A 17,985-nucleotide genomic window follows, 5' to 3' on the forward strand; every position below is an offset into this window, starting at 1 on the left:
CCACCCACTTACCTATCCATCCATCCATCCATCATCCATCCATCCATCCATCCATCCATCCATCATCCGCCCATCCATCCCCCTATCTGATCATGTACCCACCCATCAATCTACCCAACCATCCATTGATCCATCCATCCATCCACCCACCCATGTACCCACTCACCCATCCATTATCCATCCCTCCCTCCATCCATCTACCTATCTGATCATGTACCCACCCATCAATCTATGCAACCATCCATTGATCCATCCATCCATCCATCCTTCCATCCAAACATCCATTCATCTATTTATCCATCTATCCATCCATCTATCCATCTATCCATCCATCCATCCACCCACCCACTTACCTACCCATCCAATCGATCCATCCATCCATCATCCATCCATCCATCCATCCATCCATCCATCCATCCATCCATCCACTTGCCCACCCACCCATCCAATCCATCCATCCATCCATCCATCCATCCATCCATCCACCCACTTACCCACCCATCCAATCGATCCATCTATCCATCATCCATCCATCTATCCACTTGCCCACCCACCCATCCAATCCATCCATCCATCCACCTATCTATGTACTGATCCACCCACCCATTCATCCACCTCTCATCCATCTGTTCACCTCTTTCATTCAACTACTCACTCACCAGTTAATTCATCCTTCTACCCAAACATCCACCCATTTTCCAATCCATCTACCCATTCGCCCTGTCAATCTAATCATCCATTCATTCATCCGTTAACCCATCCAATCAACAACTGTGTAACCAGCATTTATTCTGGGCCCAGCTTCATGCCGGATGATACTGGGAACACAGTGGTGACCAAGACAACCTCAGATCTTGCCGTCACAGGGTTCACAGTCCAATTTCAGAAACAGACCTATTACCAGTCAATGACAACCCAAGGTGGTTGGGGCTAGGATAGGGAAAGCCAGGAGCCCGTGGGATCTCATAGAAGATACCCAGCCTGGTAGGTCGGGGAGGGTTTCCTGGAGGAGGAGACAGCTGAACAAGGATCTGAAGGATGAGTAGAAGTCAGCTAGGCCAACAGAGGGTGGGAAAGGGCTGCATGCAGAGGGAACAATGTGTGTAAAGGGAAGAGAGCAAGAGCATGCGCTATTTAGAGAACTATAGAAAATCTGGTTTGACTTCATGTAACATGCAAGGGGCAAGGGAAGGCAGGGCCAGACCACACAAGGTCTTAGAGGCCTCAGTGAAGAACCTGGGCCTTGTCCTGAGGGAACCAGGGAACAATGGTAGAGCTTGGCAAGGGGAGAAAAGGGTCAGATTTACACTGGGTTCTGGAATTTGAGGAGGCAAGATAAATAAAGGCCAAGGACCAGGAAGGAGGCTGGGGCAGGGACTCAAAGGAACAGTCCTCAACTCAGATGTGGTGCCACACGTCCACTTATCATTCTGTTCACTTGTCTTTCCAACCACCCCACCACAGCCCTACGGGATGGACCCAGTGATGGGTCTGGGGATATGGAAACGAATCAGACCCAGTCTCTGCCCTCAGAGAGCTCACAGTCTGCTGGAAAAGACACACTGTCAGTTATTCAGAGCTTATTCTCAGCTGTGTAATTTCAAGGAAAGCTCTGAGCCAGCCAGGTGCCCCATGAGCCTAGGGCTTCTCATCTGTGAAATGGGAATAATATTCAGTGCACCCTTGATTTAGGAGCATAATGTACGTGAAAGCAAACGTACCCAGGCCAAAACAACTCTCTGATTTGTTCATGCCATCCATCTGCTGGGACAACCCATTCTTTGCTTGATTCATCATTCACCCAAAGGCTAGAGCAAGCTTGTATTCACCCCATTAGCGTTTGCTGGGACAATACGCTAATGTCCATTGGTTGGGACAACCATTTATTCATTTCTTCATCCATCCATTTGGCTAGAACAATCAACTGTTTTACTCACTCAGCAATCAATCTACTTCCTGGAACAATCCATTCTTCGTAATATATTAATCCATTGGCTGCGGTAACCATTCATTCGTTCATTCACTCATTCATTCAGTCATTGCTTTATGGATCCACTTCCTGGGAAAAGACCTCTTCATTTATTAACCCCAGCATCCGTCATGGGGACAATCATTCATTCATTCAGTTGTTCACTCACCCAATCATTCACCATTAAGGAGGCCAGTACATTCACTCATTCTTCCACTCACTGAGTAGGACAGCCCCTTCATTCATTCATTGCCTTATTCATTGATTGCTCTGGGACAAACCACCTCTCCATCCACCCACCCACCCACCCACCCATCCACACACAAGTGGGTTAACCATTCGATTCACTTATAATTCAAACTTGATCTCCACCACAGGATTTGCAGAGGACAAGGGTGGGGAATAAGTCAAGATTTCATGGAGATGGGGATACTGGAGCCGAGCCTTGAGGGGGATATAGGAATTAGACAAGTAAGGATTTAGCCCGTTTTATCATACATTCCATACAAGCTCGGTCAGAGGAAGGCTTGGCCCAAGGGGGTTCGGGAGGGCTGGCTTGGGTACCAAACAGGTGGAGTGAAACTGACCTTTGCCCCAGACATAGAGGTTCCCCCCCGAGTCCCCGGTGACCACATCGCCACCCTCCAAAAAGGTCACACACAGCACATACTTCGGTTTCTCGTGTTTCTAAGGTGGGGGAGAAAGGGAAGGTGTCAGAAGGTTGCTGAAGCAGAGAGCCTCCCAGAGCCCACCCACCATCCAGGACCGTGGTCAGGGGATCCCCGCCATGATGTCGGGTATGGGGCCCATTGTGGGGCACCCCCATCTCCAACCCGCCTCCGTGCACTGCTCATGTGGCCTAGAGCTTCTGACCACATTGTCTCCCTTGCTTACCCCTGGAAGCACTTTCTGCCTCCTCTCTTGACTTTTCTTCTCTGTCCTTTCTCTGCCCCTGGGTCCCCCCTCTCTCCATCCCCGGGTCCCCCCTCTCTGTCCCTGGGTCTCCCCCTTTCTGTCGCCACTCTCCCCCGCTCTCCCCCTGCACCGTCTCTCCTCCCCTTGCCCATCCTCTATCTCTATGTCGCTCTCTCTGCCTCTCCCCACCCTCCCCTCAGTATCTCTGTCTCATCTTCACCTATGCCTGGTGTCCTCCGGGCCTCCCTTTTTGGGGTGGAAGCTCCAGTTCTCACCCATGGCAGGCGAGCCCTGGCAGAGGGGCCCCTGCACCTTCTCTCCCGGGCCCTCTGCTTCCCGCTCAGTGTCTGTTTGCCTCGAGGAGCATCTCTTTCAGCCAGTTGGCCTCTGACCTCTGTGTTTTTCCACATTATGGCCAAGCACAGTACTGCCTATTGAGTATTTACTATCTGCTAGGAGCTACCACGGTCTTCATCCCGCTGAATCCTCACAACTTTAGACAGTTAAGGAGGACGATCCTCATGGTATGGGATAAGGAAACTGAGGCCCCAGCAGAAATTCGGCATCCTCATAATCTGGGACCCTCTGGGACCCTCTGTTTTGTTGTCTGCCCGGGTGTCCCTGCCTGTCTCCTTCAGGGCCAGCCTGTCCCCGCACCCCGGGGCACTCACCTCAAAGAGGCCCTGCCGTTTGCTCAGGCTGCCCCCCTCCAGACTCCAGAAGTAGATGTGGGATTTTCCGCAGGTGATGAGCACGGTGGGGTCTGTGGGGTGGAAGGTGGCCACCAGCACAGCCTCGTTGGAGCACTTTGGAGAGTGGGGGAGATTCAGAATGAGGACCTCAAAGCCACTAGGGCCACCCCGTGTAAGACCGCCCTATACAGCTGCATGAGTTGTGCACTGCACAACCTACTTGCCTGTGTCTTTACTATACAGGCAAGCTAAAATACTGAAGGCAGGGCCAGCCAGCAAAGCATTACTGCCACCTTTATCAACATGACAGCAGATCTTGGAGAGCCTCAACTCTGCATCAAGTGCTGTGCTGAGTACTTTATCCATTAACTGCTGTACTCCTCAAAGCGCTCCGTGAGGTACGGCTCATTAGCGCTCCCCATTACAGGTGAAGTGAGGCGCAAAGAGAGGAAGTCACTTGCCTTAGGCCACACAGCCAGGTAAGAGTCAAGTCCGGAATTAATTCACATAGGTCTGACTCCAGAGCCCAGCCTCTCAACTACTAAGTCTCTGTCCACAAACTGTGGGCCCCAATCCGGAACCTAGGTCTCCAAAATAGGCACATGACCTTGGGCAAGTAGCTCTCCCCTCTACCATGCCTCAGCTTATTCCCTAGAAGTCAAGCCACCACCCAGAAATGCAAGTCAATGTCCTGGATGTCGCAAGACTACAGTCAGTAGCTGCCTTGCATCGACCTTTTTGTTGTGCCTGGTCTACCCACCCCACATCCCAACATCAAAGCCAAGGCCCTACTAGGAAGATGCTACCATTATCCCCACTTTACAGGCGAGCAACCGAGGCTCAGAGAGGGCAAGCCGCTTGCCTGAAGTCACACAGCCACCAAATGGCAAAGCTTGGCCTTGAATGTGAGTCTGTCTGATTCCAGACTCCTAACCACAGAGATCCAGCCAGTCCCACAGAGGCACCCCAAGGAGGCGGGATGAGAACGGTCACCCCACCTTGCCATCCACCACCTTGGCCTCCTTGGCCCAGTCCCACACGGAGAGCATGTGATCATTCGATTCGTCCACTGCACAGAGCAGGTTGCCTCCATTCTAGAAGGAGGAGAGAGGAGGGGGAGTGGAGAAGGGGGGTCAGGATCCACCCCTTCAACACTCTGCCCACACAGGAACTTCCCACTCAGGTCTGTTTTAAGATTTTCAAAGCTCCTGGCCCACATTAGATGAAACACATGCAAATACACTCCCCGTCCAGCAGCCATGTACACATCTTAAAGGGCTTCTAGAACTTTCCTTTTGAAATGACTCCTCCCTAAGAAATTCATCTCATTTACCCTCAGTTACTGTTTCTCTGCAGGAATCCTGAAACCATCTAATCTGCATTTTTATATGAAAATGACTTTATGCACACAAAATGAAATGACTTTTATGCACACAAAATGAAACAACCGAATTACTAAAATGTTGGGTGTTCACACCTTTGGTGAAACAGGTTAATTTTGATTTTGCAGGGTTCCCTCCTCCCCGTACACATACACACACACACACACACTCACACACACACACACACACACACACACACACACACACACACACACAGTCAACAAAGCAGCTTTTCTCCACCACTCCCCACAATGCCCTCAAAGATCTCCTTAGGCCTCAGAAAACCTGTGAGGCTCTAGAGCCGTGCTTCTTGGTTTTTATTCCTCAATCCATTGCTGGTCAATACTTTGGTAAAATACATTTTGATAAAAATGTGAAATAGGATTAAAAAAAAAAAAAAGCCCACCCATCACAGACTAGGATGTTGCAGGAAATATGAAATTGCTCTGCAAATTCCTGAAGGCTTACTCTCCATTTCTGGGCTTATCTCGCCCAGACCTGCCACCACCCGTCCTGCCGACACCCATCTAGGCTGGACCAGGGAACCACAAGGCCTTACAAGGACCTTTCGCAAAGGAAAGTCGGTGCCAATAATAATGCAACCAGCATGACCAGTCACCGAGGAGTTTGGGGGCAATCAGGACACGTGGGTCCCCTTCATAAGGGCTAAGGGAGCAGCCCTGTAAGGTCACCGAGGGTTGGCCTGCAGGGCGGGCAATTCTGCAGGGGGCGTGGCCTATACCTGTGACGTCACAATTGAGGCATGCCCTCTCCCCCATCCCAAAGCGGGCGTGTGTGTGTGTGTGTGTGTGTGTGTGTGTGCGCGCGCGCGCGCGCGCGCAGGCGTACCCCTGACTTTGGAGGAAGGGGACAGGCGAAGGGTCCCCGCACAGGACTTACAGATTTGGAAAAGCCCACACAGCACACAGCTCTGTCAAACATCCCCAGGCCCAGCACGTGTAAGGTGGAGAGGGAGACTGAGTCCCAAATGCGCACGTGGGGGGGTAGTGGCTGCAAGGAAGAAAGAGGCCTGTTACCTGGGGGGCCTAGCTGTCTGCCCCCACCATCACCCCACCCCAGTCTCCGGTCCCTCCTCCTCCAATCTGTTACCTTCCCCTCCTTAGAGGTGCCTGCCACCTGTCCAGTGGCAATGGTGACCATATCAGGGTGGACAGCCAGGCTGAGAAAGGAGACAGATGGACAGGGCTCAGTGGGAGGGATGGGGCTCAAAGGGGGGCCCAGGACTCCTCCTCCCTTAACAGGCTGAAGTCACAACGCCTGGCTATTCATCCCACAGATTGGTTGAGTGAGTTATTTAGCCAATAAACATCAATTTAGTCCTTCTGTAACAATAAGGGACTACTCTCCAGGTACCCAGCCTCGGAAGCAAGACTCCGTCCTGGGGTCTCTTAACTCAAATGCCCATACGGCTCAGGACTGTACCCAAGTGGTGGCCAGGGGGGCACAGCCATCAAAAGGGGCTGTCGCTGCCTGGCTCCCACCCTGTTAGGATTATCTGGGGCTCCAGCTAGGAGTTTCCGAAAAGAAGTGAAAAATCCAGGCATGTAAGTGAATTCACCGACCTTTAAAATACTGATGATCAGTCCACATTTTTTTCCTGAATTCAGCTGGTAGGCCAAGCAAACGCCTGGCCACAGCCACCTACCCGCCCCCCTCCTCCCCCCCACCCTCCGCCTCCAAGAGTGGCCCCTCCCAGGCCTCACCATTTGATGTCATCATTGTGGCCCAGGTAGTGGCGCTGCCTATGCTCCTCCACACTGTACAGCACGGCCACGGAGGCCACAAAGTACACTATCTCCCCCGTGGGCAGCAGGTAAAGGTTGGCCCGGCAGTCTCGGCCTCGGTAGCCATAGCTGGAGATGCCCGGGGGCCGGTTAAGGAGCCTGTTTTGCATCACACGTGCCAACTCAATACCTGCAGTGAGGTTTTCCTGATTCCACTCAGACCCCGTGGGGGGGGGGAGGGGAGAGGGGCGGTTGATGGTACCCCCCCCCGTAATATATCCACCAAAATATTAACCCCCGTGGGGCACCCGGGTGGCTCAGTCGGTTAAGCATCCGACTTTGGCTCAGGTCATGATCTCCCGGTCTGTGAATTCGAGCCCCGCATCGGGCTCTGGGCTGACGGCTCAGAGCCTGGAGCCTGCTTTGGATTCTGTGTCCCCCACCTCTCTCTCTGCCCCTCCCCCGCTCGTGCTCCGTCTCGCTCTCTCAAAAACAAATGTTAAAAAAAAAAAAAGTTTTTTAAATATTAACCCCAAGAACCTGTGACTATAACCTTCCTTGGAAAAGGGAGTCTTTGCAGATGTAATTAAGGATCGCAACATGAGATTATGCTGGATTATCTGGGTGGGGCCTAAACCCAATGTCGAGTACCCTTATAAGAGACAGAGAGGAAAAGACACTGAACGTCAAAGGGGTGTAGGTAGGACCCACATGAAAATCAGAGGTTGATTGGAGTGATGTGGTGTGGCTATAAGCCAAAGAACCCCAAGGACAGCCAGCAGCCATCAAATGCTAGGAGACATAGATCAAATTCTCTGCCAGAGCCTCTGGAGGGAGGGCGGTGGGCCTGCTGGAACCTTGACTTTGGGCTGGGAGAGAAAATCGTTCTGTTTTAAGCCACAGAGTTTGTGGTGATTTGTTACAGCAGTCACAGAACGCTAATACAACCCCACTTCCCTCCAGAAGGGTCCTGTTAACACTAAGTTAGCTCACATCTGCTGAGAACCTCCCCATGAGTTCCATCTCAGAGCAAAAGTCAAAATCCTTATGAAAGCCCGGGCACGAGGTCTAGCCTGACCTGGGCCGGATTCCTCAGTCCTCAGTCAGGCTCCACTCCCACTGGCCTCCTGCTCTCTGTCCTCACCTCAGGGCCTTTGCACCTGCTGTTCCCCCTCACCTGAGTACTCCTCCCCCTCAACTCTCCATGGCTCCCTTGCCTCCTTCAGGTCCCTGCTCAACTGTCAGCATCTCAGAGAGGCCTTCCCTGCCCATTCTACTTAAAACTACAAACTCATGCACTCTCACTGCCCCCCCCCCCCGCTCATATTTCTGTCATACACTCATTAGAACCCCACATGGTTTAACTTGGTATAACACAGCTTAACTGTCTCCCCAACTAGAGTATCTGCTCCGAGAGGGCAGGGATCTTTGTCCATTTTGTTCACTGCTCTATCCCTGGAGTCCAGTGCCTGGGACTGAACAGACATAGGGATTCAGTATCTGATGAAGGAATGGCTGACCCCTCCCCTGTTCAGAACTTTCTGTGGCTCCTCCCACTGGCCTGCCTGCCCCCTTCCTGGCTCCAGTAGGGCTTCTGCCCTCCTGTGCTCTCTGATCTTGGAGTTCCTCAAAATGCCAAGATCTTTAGTCCAGGCCTTGGCACTAGCCTTTCCCTCTGCCTAGTACATTCTACCTGGTCACCTCCTCAGAGCGGCCCTCATGCTCACCTCCTCCACCGGCCTCATGTCACTTAATAATTACCTGGTTAATTTGTTAACTGCCACTATTTCCCAATGAGGCTGTGTGCTCCCAGGTGGCCAAGACTGGGCTGTTTCATTCACTCCTATAACTCCTCCTCTGGGAAGCCCTCCGTGACCCCCAGGGCTGGGGCAGTTGCCCTTCTGGGTTCCCCCATCCCAGCCCTGCTCACTGTGGGTTATCACTATCAAAGAGTCTGTCCCCACACTCGACTAGGGGCCCTAGGAAGGCAGGCTGTCATGATGACCCCTGGGTGCCCAGCTCGTGGCCCCAGATGTTCAGAAAATATCTGAATGAATGCTGCCATATGGGTCTCGACCCCACAGAAATGGTCCCGCCCTGCAGTCATTTCAGAGATGGGGCATCCGAGCCCCACACTGAGTTTTGCAGTCTCAGCGGACCCAGCCTGGCACAACAGCTTAGTGTGCTTTGATTCTCATAGATGTTTCCGGCTCTCTCGAAAAGACTCTGGGCTCCAACATCCCTGCCTCCACTAGAGCGGAAATCAAGGCTGAAAGAAGAGGACGGGGCCTGGGTCCCTAGGCTGCTGATCTGGAAAAAGCGTGGGCCACGGAGGCCAGAGTTCTTGCCCCAGAACTGGTCTGACTCCCGAGGACAAGGCTCAGTCCTTTCCTTTGGACTCAGCTTTGTCATCCAGACAGTGAAGGCAGCAATTGCCAAGCTGCAGGCGTCAGAGGGCTCTAGGAGGCCACGGGTTGTACAAATACACTCTCAATGCTACAAAAGAGGAGGATTGTTATCATTCACCGTATTTACACATAAAACCATTTAGAATGGTGCCCTTTCCCGGCACTATGAATCTGAAATCCTGAAACCCATTCTTCAGAGGACGCGGCTGAGGCACAGAGAGGCAAGGTGATTTGTCCAGGATCACACAGACCAGCCAGGTCTGCCAGGCTCCAAAGACAGGGCCCCTAACCATTTCCAACTTCTTCTGTTTCTCAGATACGCCTAGGTCGCTCCGGCCACAGAGCCCTCATACCTGCCATGCCCTCTGTCTGGAACATTCTCCTTCTAGCTCTTCCTATGCTGGCTCCCAACTGTTCAACTCACAGCTCAAATGCCCTCTCCTCAGAGAAACACAGTGACTCTTCCCACATGACTTTAGGTTCCTGGGTTCCCAGCATTTATTACTTAGCTGGAATCACCGTGTTTATTTAATCACAGGCTTCTGTTATCATCTCTCTCTTCTCCTTTAGAAGGTGAGCCCCAAGTGATCAGGGCGGGACTGTAGAGGAGAATCTGACATATGGAAGGCACTCAGCAAACATCTGCTATTTTAGTGCATCGTAAAAAGGTCATTTCAACTAACCTGCTTTCCTCGGCACTGTCCTGACCCCAGGGTCATCCTGACCCCTCAGGCCACAGGGGCCTGCGAGTGTGATTCAGTGCAAAGACCCTCTCTCCCGCTGAAGTCCCCTACCAGAAGGGTGTTGGTCTCTTCCAGACTGGGGGATGACGGGCAGGGAGGAAGGGATTACAGCAAAAGGATACACCCAGTCCAGCTTGAGCCGGCTGGAAGGCAGCTCAGAGCGCGCGTCGAGGCTGTAGGTGGGCGCCAGCTCGGTGGGAATCAGCATTGGCACAGGGCGCCCCCTCAGGAACATTTTCACGGAGCCCTCCTCTGCCAGGACACCCCCAGAGGTCAGGCGCCGCCACCAGCCCACACCCCAATTCCCTCTCCCCTTCGGGCTTCACTCAACAACAACATCAAAAATGCATGGAGGGGCACCAGGGTGGCTCAGTCCGTTAAGCGTCGGACTTCGGCTCAGGTCATGATCTCCTGGTTCACGAGTTCGAACCCAGAGGCAGGCGCTGTGCTGACAGCTCAGAGCCTGTTGCCTGCTTCAGATTCTATGTCTCCTTCTCTCTCTGCCTATCCCCCGCTTGTGCTCTCTCTCTCAAAAATAAAGATATAAAAAAAAAATTTTTTAACGCATGGGGAAACTGAGGCCAGAGAGGCAAAGGCTCAAATAGCCACGTCTCCTGACCTCCAGCAATCCCCAACCAAGCTCCTCCCCCTCTCCCCACTCACCCATGCTGAAGATAACTTCTTTGGTTTTGCTGTCAGGAAAGGGGAAGAAAAAGCGCCCTAATTAGCAGACGGGTCTGAAAAGGGGAGAAACCACTCCCCTACCCCACCGCTGCCCGGAGGTCTCTGAGGAATAATGGGGGCCGAGTAAGAAGCGGAGCGCTGCCTCTCTGCAGGCCGTGTGCTTTGCTCGGTTGATCTTGCAGAGCCTAAGACACAGGCCCAGAGAGGCAGTGATCGCCAAAGATCACACAGCACGAAGTGGCAGGGACGCGATCCTGGAAGACGGGAGTCACCAGGGGCCCCTCCCTCCTAATCAGCACCGCTCTCCCAGAGCTCCCCACCCCCAGTCCCACGGTGCCCCAAACTTCAAGCAGCAAGGGAAGCCGAGAAGGTTTAAGGGAAGGGGCGTGTCTCCACATTCCCTTCGCCGGCGGAAAGGGGTGATAGTCGCGGACCTGGGTCCCTGGCGAGGGTGGGGGGAGCCCCGGATCCAGGCCCCGGGAGTGCAGGGAGGAGAGGGTCTGCAAGAGGGTCTCACCCAGCTCCAAAGCTACTCATGGCGGCGGCTGGCGGAGCTTCGGGGCCGGGGGTGGAGCCGGGACGGGCTCCGCCGCTTCCGGCCCTGGGAGGCGCCCGCGCCGCCGCGCCCTGCCCCGCCCTCCGCGGCCGACCCCGGGAGCCGGCCGGTCATTCTGGGTCTCAGATCCCGGGCCGTGGGGTCCTGATACCAGGCTCTTTTGGGGGTGGGGTGGGGGGTGGGGGAGAGTGTTGTTTGAGAACAGGACTAGGGGGCGTGTCTGCCTGAGTTCAAACCCCAGCCCTGCCACTTGCTAAGCAGTGTGGACAAATTGCCCGACCTCTGCCTCGATTTCCTCCTTTTAAAAATGGGGGTAATAAGAGTACCCACCTCGCGGGGTGATTGCGAGGATTATATTGGTTAATTCATGTCAAGTGCCTGGAGTACTGCCTAGTACATAGCGTCATGGACGTGTTTGCTATTATTTGAGTGGGGTTGAAATGTGTGGTTTTTGACCCAGTTCCTGCCTTAGTTTAGCCCCCAAGCCCACTGCATCTAGACTCTATCCTTAGGTTTTTACTCTGCCCTGGGCTTCAGGGTGGTCCAGCCTCCAGAGAATTGACCATGCCCCACATTCTGACCACACCCACCTCCCCCTTCCGATCCGTCCCCAGAGTTGACACCTCTCCTGATAATTGACTGCCCCTCCCCGGCCCTCTCCGCGCCTCGGGTCCCGCCAGGCATTCTGACTACGACCACTTTACAGAAATCCAGTCCCTGAGTTGAGACTGTTCAAGGCCTCTAGGTTGGCCCCGCCTCCTGGTATTTGACCACGCCCCCTGTCGCCCCGCCCCGTCTCTGACAAGCCACCAGCCGGTATCGAGCCCAGTGACCCCCACCCCAGGTTCTGATTCTACCCAGGCTAACACACTGGTCATGCCCTCCAATTCCAAGCATGCCCCCCCCCCCCAATTCCCCTATTCCCTGCAGAAATTCCCTTGAAGCTTCTGCCCTGGCCCCACCCCTGAGACCCAACAGGGACTCTTTTACTTAATGACCACGCCCACAAGCCTGGCTCCTCCCTCAATTTCCACTCTGGCTCCACCCAAAAGACCCTAACCATTCACTTCCCCGAAGTTCTAGTCCAGCCCCTTAAGGATTGGCCACACCCCCCAATGCTGGCAGAGCCCTTGCGGGCCTTCCTCTTCGCCCGCGCTCTCGTAAGACTGGTCCTTCCAAGCCTCGGCACTGTCCCCGCATTCTGAACTAGATGACCTCGCTCTACGGTACCACCTCGTGGCCTGGGGCATCACCCGAAGTTCCGCATCCCCTCTTCCAAACCAAACTGGTGTCCTGGCCTCACCCTCTGTGACAGGACCCCCACCCCAGACACCTACCCTTCCTTTTTGGCGCTGCAATTGCTGCTAGAAGATGTGGTGCGGCTGCGGGGGTCCTCGCGGCGCACCGAAGCCAGGCGCTCTGGTGACAAGTAGCGGCGGGCACTACGAAGAGAGAGCGCATTGTTAGGGAGAAGCCTGTGAGGTTAGCAGGCCAGTGTAAGAGGAGGGCGAGAACCTCCTGGCACTTTCCATTGCTGGAGTTCGGGCCCACGAGCCCATCCCTCGCCGTATCAACAGCCTCTGTCTCCCATATGGTCTTGGAGGAGGCTAGAGATCCAGGCTTCCGTGCCTTACCTGCGCCCAGAGGTCGCCTCCTTCTTGGGGGAGGATGGAGAGGTGGCATAGCCGCCCACGCGCCTCGGGGGTCCCGCGCCATTGAGGGGGGTCCTGGTGGGAAGGCCTTTCAAGAGCTGACACACTGGAGGACGGGGTTCCGGGACAGAAGTAGTGAGTGCGAGGTCCGGGTCCCGACGTCTCCCCATCTCATCCCTCCAGTCTAGCAAAGATACCTGAGGCCGTGGTGCCTAAGCGTGGAGGCGCCCGGCCCTTGGGGGTGCCCCTCGCGCGCAGCGCAGCGCCCTGCTCTTCGCACGCCCTCAGGCGACGCAGCGCGTCAGCCAGCGCCGCCTTTAGGACCGCCAGCTCGTCTTCCTGCAGCTGCAGCCGCTGCTCCAGCGCCGACACGCGGTCGTCCACCTCCATGCCGCTCGTGCCCGACAGATTGTCATCTGGAAGGAAGGGTTAGCGCTGGCTGCGGAGACCACTCCGGAGCTCCAGGGCCGGAGGGGTCCGCCCCCCACCCCCACCCCTCTCCCCCCTTCCCGGGTTAAGGCGAGGCCAGCCACTCCCCCTTCCTCTCCCTCAACCTGCGGCCGGGACGCTCAGAGATGGGCCAGGAAGAGGGTTACGAGGGGGAAGGAAATCCCCAACGCTCTCAGTCCTTTGCCCCCACACTCCTCTGCCCGCCCTGGAGATGTGACCTTAGGGAAGTCCCTTACTCTCCTATTTTCTAAGATGCTCCGAGTCAGGAGCCTCTCGGCTCTGGTTTGAAGATTCTATGACTAAGATGCTAAATATCTATGAGTGATATCAGTATTTTTTTTAAACGACACCAACTAATTCCTGGTGACACCAACGTTCTAGAATTGATCCCCGATACTCTCTGACGAATATCAATATTTTATCCCTGGGACTAAAGTTCCCTTCCTGTTTCTTAAGACTTCCCCAGCTAAAAGGTGATGCCTGGTCCCTCCCCTTCCCCTTGTCTCCTCACCGTGGGGTTCGACCCCAGAGAGTCAGTTGCAAGGACAGAGTTTCTGCGGCCCCTGGCGGTAGACTTGGGGGTTGCAGGCAGCGCATCTCAGACCCGGGAGACCCACTGGGAGATGCGGGCGGGGATCCGGCTGCCAAACTCTGGCCGGACCCTCTCTCCTGTTCCTCTTTTTTTTTTTTTTTTTTTTTTTTTTTTTTATTTCGCTTCTGTACCCCACGCCCCAGAGTAGGCTCTCCCTCTCTTCTCCAGCCCATGGTACGGGCAAATAACTCCTCCATCACCCCCCAAACACACACCTAGCCCATTTCCCCGAAGTGGGAAGAGCGGATGACTGAGGCATCCCTTTCCCCTCTCCCTCCCAGACCACTCATACCCAGACTCATTGCGGGCCACAACTGAGGAAGGCCTGGCTCCCAGCCGGGTGGAAGTAAAGGCGGTATCATTAACAGGGACGGGGCGTGGAGGTCGCACCTGCCATCCCGAGTCGGAAGGCCGCCCCGCCCGCCCGCCGGGCTCCGCAGTGCAGCCGTCGGTCCCTCCCTTCCCTCCCTCCCCCCCCACCCTAGCGGCCCAATCGCCAGCCCGGCCTTGCCCGCCCTGCCCCCCACCCAGCGCCACTATGGTCCGGTGCCCGGACCTGCAGAGGAAGGTGGGGGCCTCCCGGAGTCGGAGGAAGGGAGCTGTCAGGACTGAGAACTCGTAAGAAGAGGGGATCTCGGGGTCCTGCCGGTATCCCGTTTTCCACCGGAGGAAACTAAGAACGGAGGTTGGGGAGGCACGCGGAGACTCGCTAAAGGTCACACGGTCAATAAATGAGGGGCGGGAGGGCCCAATCACCTAGTTGTGCCAGGCCCCCTCCTACCCACCTTTACAGATTCTACCCACCCCCACCTCCCCCAAAGAGAGAGAGAGAGAGACAAATTATAACGTTATAGTGAGCTTGCGTGTGACAGGCAAAGCACTTAGCAGAACAGTGGCTCATGGTAGAGGCTCACTAAAGCCAGAATACAATGAACTATTCTTATGGGACCTACTGTTCCAGGCAACTCTAGTAATGGTGGGATCCCACCCGTTTTAGGAGGAGGGGAGGAGAAATGGGATTGAGGCCCAGAGAGAGGAAGTTACTTGTTCATGACACACAGCCTTCCGGCAGCAGAACAGCCAGGCTGAGGCATCCTGCCTCTTAGAGGGGCAGAGGAGGACAAAACAAACATTCAGGTCCTCTGCCAACTCCAGTGTGACCGGGGGAGTGAGCCCACAAACTGGAAGATAGTCTCCTCTGGGGGGTGGGGGGGCGCTGAGAGAAATGGATGGCATTCACCTAAGGTCCTTCAGCCCCCACCCAGAAAGACCAGCTGCATCTTGAGGCCTCGCCCCCGTCCCTCCACCCCAAACTCAAGTCCTCTACTCCTTCCTGAGCACTCCCCCAGCCCTTTTGCCCAGAGACCAGCTCTGGTTTCCCACTCCTCCCCTTCTCCCCTCCCCTCTGCCTCCTGCTCCCCCTCATCTGGGCCTGACACAGTGGCCTTTCTGGAAGGAGGAAGGGGTGTCTAGGAAGGAGGGGTGAGTCCCAGTGAGTGGGAGTGGTGGGGGCTGAGGATTTGCAGGTAGAGTGGAGGCTGAATTCTCTGGTTATCCTGCCTGGTCCCACACACTGCCCACTAGCCAACATCAAATCCCACCTCCCCCTAATCTGTCAGTCCCTCTGCCAGAGAGAAGGGGGAGGGTCCCAGAGGATTGAGAGGGGATAGGGTAGAGTTCCAGACCTTCAGGCCTACCCCCTTCGACCCCAGGCTCCTGAAGGTTCTGCCCCCTTCTCTCCATCCAGCCACCTCGGGAGAAGGGGAGGGTCGAAGCGGGTGGGGGACTGGGATCAGGGTTTTGGGGATCAGGAACCTTGCTCTGGGGTCAGGGTCCACCTGGGGGGAGAGAGGAAGATCTTCAGCAAAGGGCCAGGATGGGGACTTGGAAGGAGGAGGTTGGGGCAGGAGGAAATGGGTCCAGCCCTGGGCGGAGCCAGGGTCGGAACTGAGGAGGGGTCTCACCGTTGCAGTATTGAAGCAGCGAGGACGTGTCGTAGAGGCCGCAGAAGGCCGGGCCGCGCTCCGCCATCGCCCCGCCACAGCCACCGCCGGCCCCCCCGGCCCCAGCCTGGGCCCGGTCCCCCCCTCCAGGCCCTGCCTCCCGTTGCCATAGCAACGCCCTTCGTTCCAGCATCCCCGGCTCGGCCCGCCCGGCATCAGGCGGCCGGCGCCGGGCCTGGCACCGGGGTCATCCCCCAGGATGCCAAGAAAGGGGGGTCGGGACACCCCCTGCCAGGCCCCCCCTCCCCTTGGACACAATCCTTGGACCGGGATTGGTTGAGCCTATATCCCCCTAGGTACCGTCTGGTCCCGCCCACAGTCTGCGCGCATTCTCTCTAGACCCCCTCCTCGCCAGTTCAGGACCAATGAGAGGCTGTCGCGCAGGCCCCTCAGCCAATAGGGATGCAGGATGCAGAAGGATTGGAAGGGGCAGGGCTTTCGCTGCTTTTCAGCCTAAAGCTCAGCCCCGGGCTGTGAGAGGAAGATAGGGTGGAGGAAGACACTCCCATAACCCCAAAACCTTCTCCTTAATCTTTCGCTGAATTTCCCAAAAGCCCCCTCAAATATGCCCAGATATCCACCAGCTCCGCCCTCGAACTCTTATTCTTAGAGTCCTTGTTTATTAGATGTAGGCCCGCCCCCAAGCTCTTAGCTCCACCCCCAGAATCCCGCGGGAGCTGAAGTTCTATTCCTGCCCCAAGAGCCTTTGGCACCGCCCCCAAAGCCTCCGAGAGCTACAGTACTTCGCTCAGAGCCCTCGGCCCCGCCTTCTTATAGGATTAGCTCCGCCCCGGGGTTTAGACTCCTCCCCCCCAAGTCTGATATCCCTCCCCAACACTTCCTTCCTCTTTCTTATAGGGGAGAGGAGGGTCCCCTTAGTTCCCCCCCTACAGCCCTCAGCTCCCACAACTAAATTATCCAGTCCGGGTTTTGACATAGGCCCAGCTGTGACTCCGGGAACCCTGGCGGTGTCAGTCCGTCCGGGCTCTGATGTTGGGGGAGGAGGGGAGGGTAGAAAACCTGACAATGGATTTAAAGAATGGTGGACCACCTTCCCCCAGTCCCCACTGAGGGTCAGCACCTAGACCACGTTTTATAGGAAGAAGCGAACCCAAAGCGGGCAGAGACCTACCTCAGGACACACAGGCTTATCCTGAAAGCACTGGGCTTTGGAATCAGATGGACCTGGGTTTAAATCCTGACTCCACCAGTTTCTGCTTGTGACCCTGAGCCTCAATGTCCACATCTGGAAAGTGGGCGGTCATATCGTGCCTCTCTCATTCATTCAAAAATGGCTTTTGATTTAGCAAAGGGGGGAACAGGGGCGCCTAGGTGGCTCAGTTGGTTAAGCGTCTTGACTCTTGATGTGGGCCCAGGTCACGATCTTGGGTTTTGTGAGATCGAGGTCCCCCTGTCACCCTCTGAGCTGATGGCACAGAGCCTGCTTGGGATTCTCTCTCTCTCCCTCTCTCTCTCTGCCCCACTCGTGCTCTCTCTCGCCCTCTCTCTCTCTCGCTCTCTCTCGCTCTCAAAAATAAATAAACTAAAAAAGTAAAAATAAACATTCATAAATAAAGGGGGGAGGGGGTCTTGATGGATCTTGCAGGTTGATGGAGGAAGTAAGCCACCATGCGCACAACAAATAAGTAATAATAGCTAACATTTATGAAGCCCTTACTATATGCCAAACACTCAGTTATCTTCACCGCCAGCCCTATTTTCACCACCATTTCCCAGATGAAGAAACAGGCTAAGATAATTTCAGAACCTTGTATTACAGAGATAAGGAGTGATGTGATCAAGGATAAGAGGGTGAAGCTAATTCAGGGAGAGTGGGGCCAGGGTAGGTCTCTCTGAGGAGGTAACATTTGAGCTGAGCTGTGAATGACAAGGAAGGAATTATGCACGAAGTTGGGGGGGGAAAGCTTTCCGAACAGAGGCATCAGTAGGTGCAAAGGTCAAGAGGTAGGTATGAGTTTGGCATGTTCTTGGGGCAACAAGAAGAAGCCTGGTAGGGCTGGGGCCACAGAGGGAGAGGAGAGCGGAGGGTAGATGAGGTCAGGGAGGAGATGGGCCCACAGATACTCCAGGGCCTAGAAGGCTGTGGGAAGACGTTTGCAGTTTGGTACTGTACCCTCCATGAGTCACAGATGTAGATTACACACGAGTACAGTGCCTGACACACGTAGGCTCA

General features: G+C 55.1%; 1 protein-coding gene across 4 annotated transcripts in view; it reads right to left on the minus strand.

The window, feature by feature from the left end:
* Nucleotides 1–16,046, minus strand: part of EML2 (EMAP like 2) — a 25,530-nt gene extending 9,484 nt beyond the window's left edge. Inside the window, exons 1-12 of one of the 4 annotated variants that reach the window (XM_040457429.1) lie at nt 15,753–16,046; nt 12,944–13,162; nt 12,729–12,852; nt 12,432–12,536; nt 10,518–10,546; nt 9,977–10,106; nt 6,683–6,832; nt 6,069–6,138; nt 5,859–5,969; nt 4,575–4,670; nt 3,556–3,690; nt 2,557–2,656 (exon numbers count right to left, since the gene is read on the minus strand). In XM_040457429.1, coding sequence (XP_040313363.1) covers nt 2,557–2,656; nt 3,556–3,690; nt 4,575–4,670; nt 5,859–5,969; nt 6,069–6,138; nt 6,683–6,832; nt 9,977–10,106; nt 10,518–10,546; nt 12,432–12,536; nt 12,729–12,852; nt 12,944–13,162; nt 15,753–15,924 — 1,441 coding nt within the window. In that variant the 5' untranslated portion in view covers nt 15,925–16,046. Of the gene's footprint in view, nt 1–2,556; nt 2,657–3,555; nt 3,691–4,574; nt 4,671–5,858; nt 5,970–6,068; nt 6,139–6,682; nt 6,833–9,976; nt 10,107–10,517; nt 10,547–10,972; nt 11,153–12,431; nt 12,537–12,728; nt 12,853–12,943; nt 13,163–14,080; nt 14,106–15,752 lie in introns of those variants that run through there. The other 3 variants (XM_040457430.1, XM_040457431.1, XM_040457432.1) reach the window with 3 other exon arrangements.
* Between the last annotated feature and the right edge of the window lie 1,939 nt (nt 16,047–17,985).

The sequence above is a fragment of the Herpailurus yagouaroundi genome, unplaced genomic scaffold, assembly GCF_014898765.1.
Source record: "Herpailurus yagouaroundi ecotype Mexico unplaced genomic scaffold, PumYag 220, whole genome shotgun sequence".
NCBI classification, from domain to species: domain Eukaryota; kingdom Metazoa; phylum Chordata; class Mammalia; order Carnivora; family Felidae; genus Herpailurus; species Herpailurus yagouaroundi.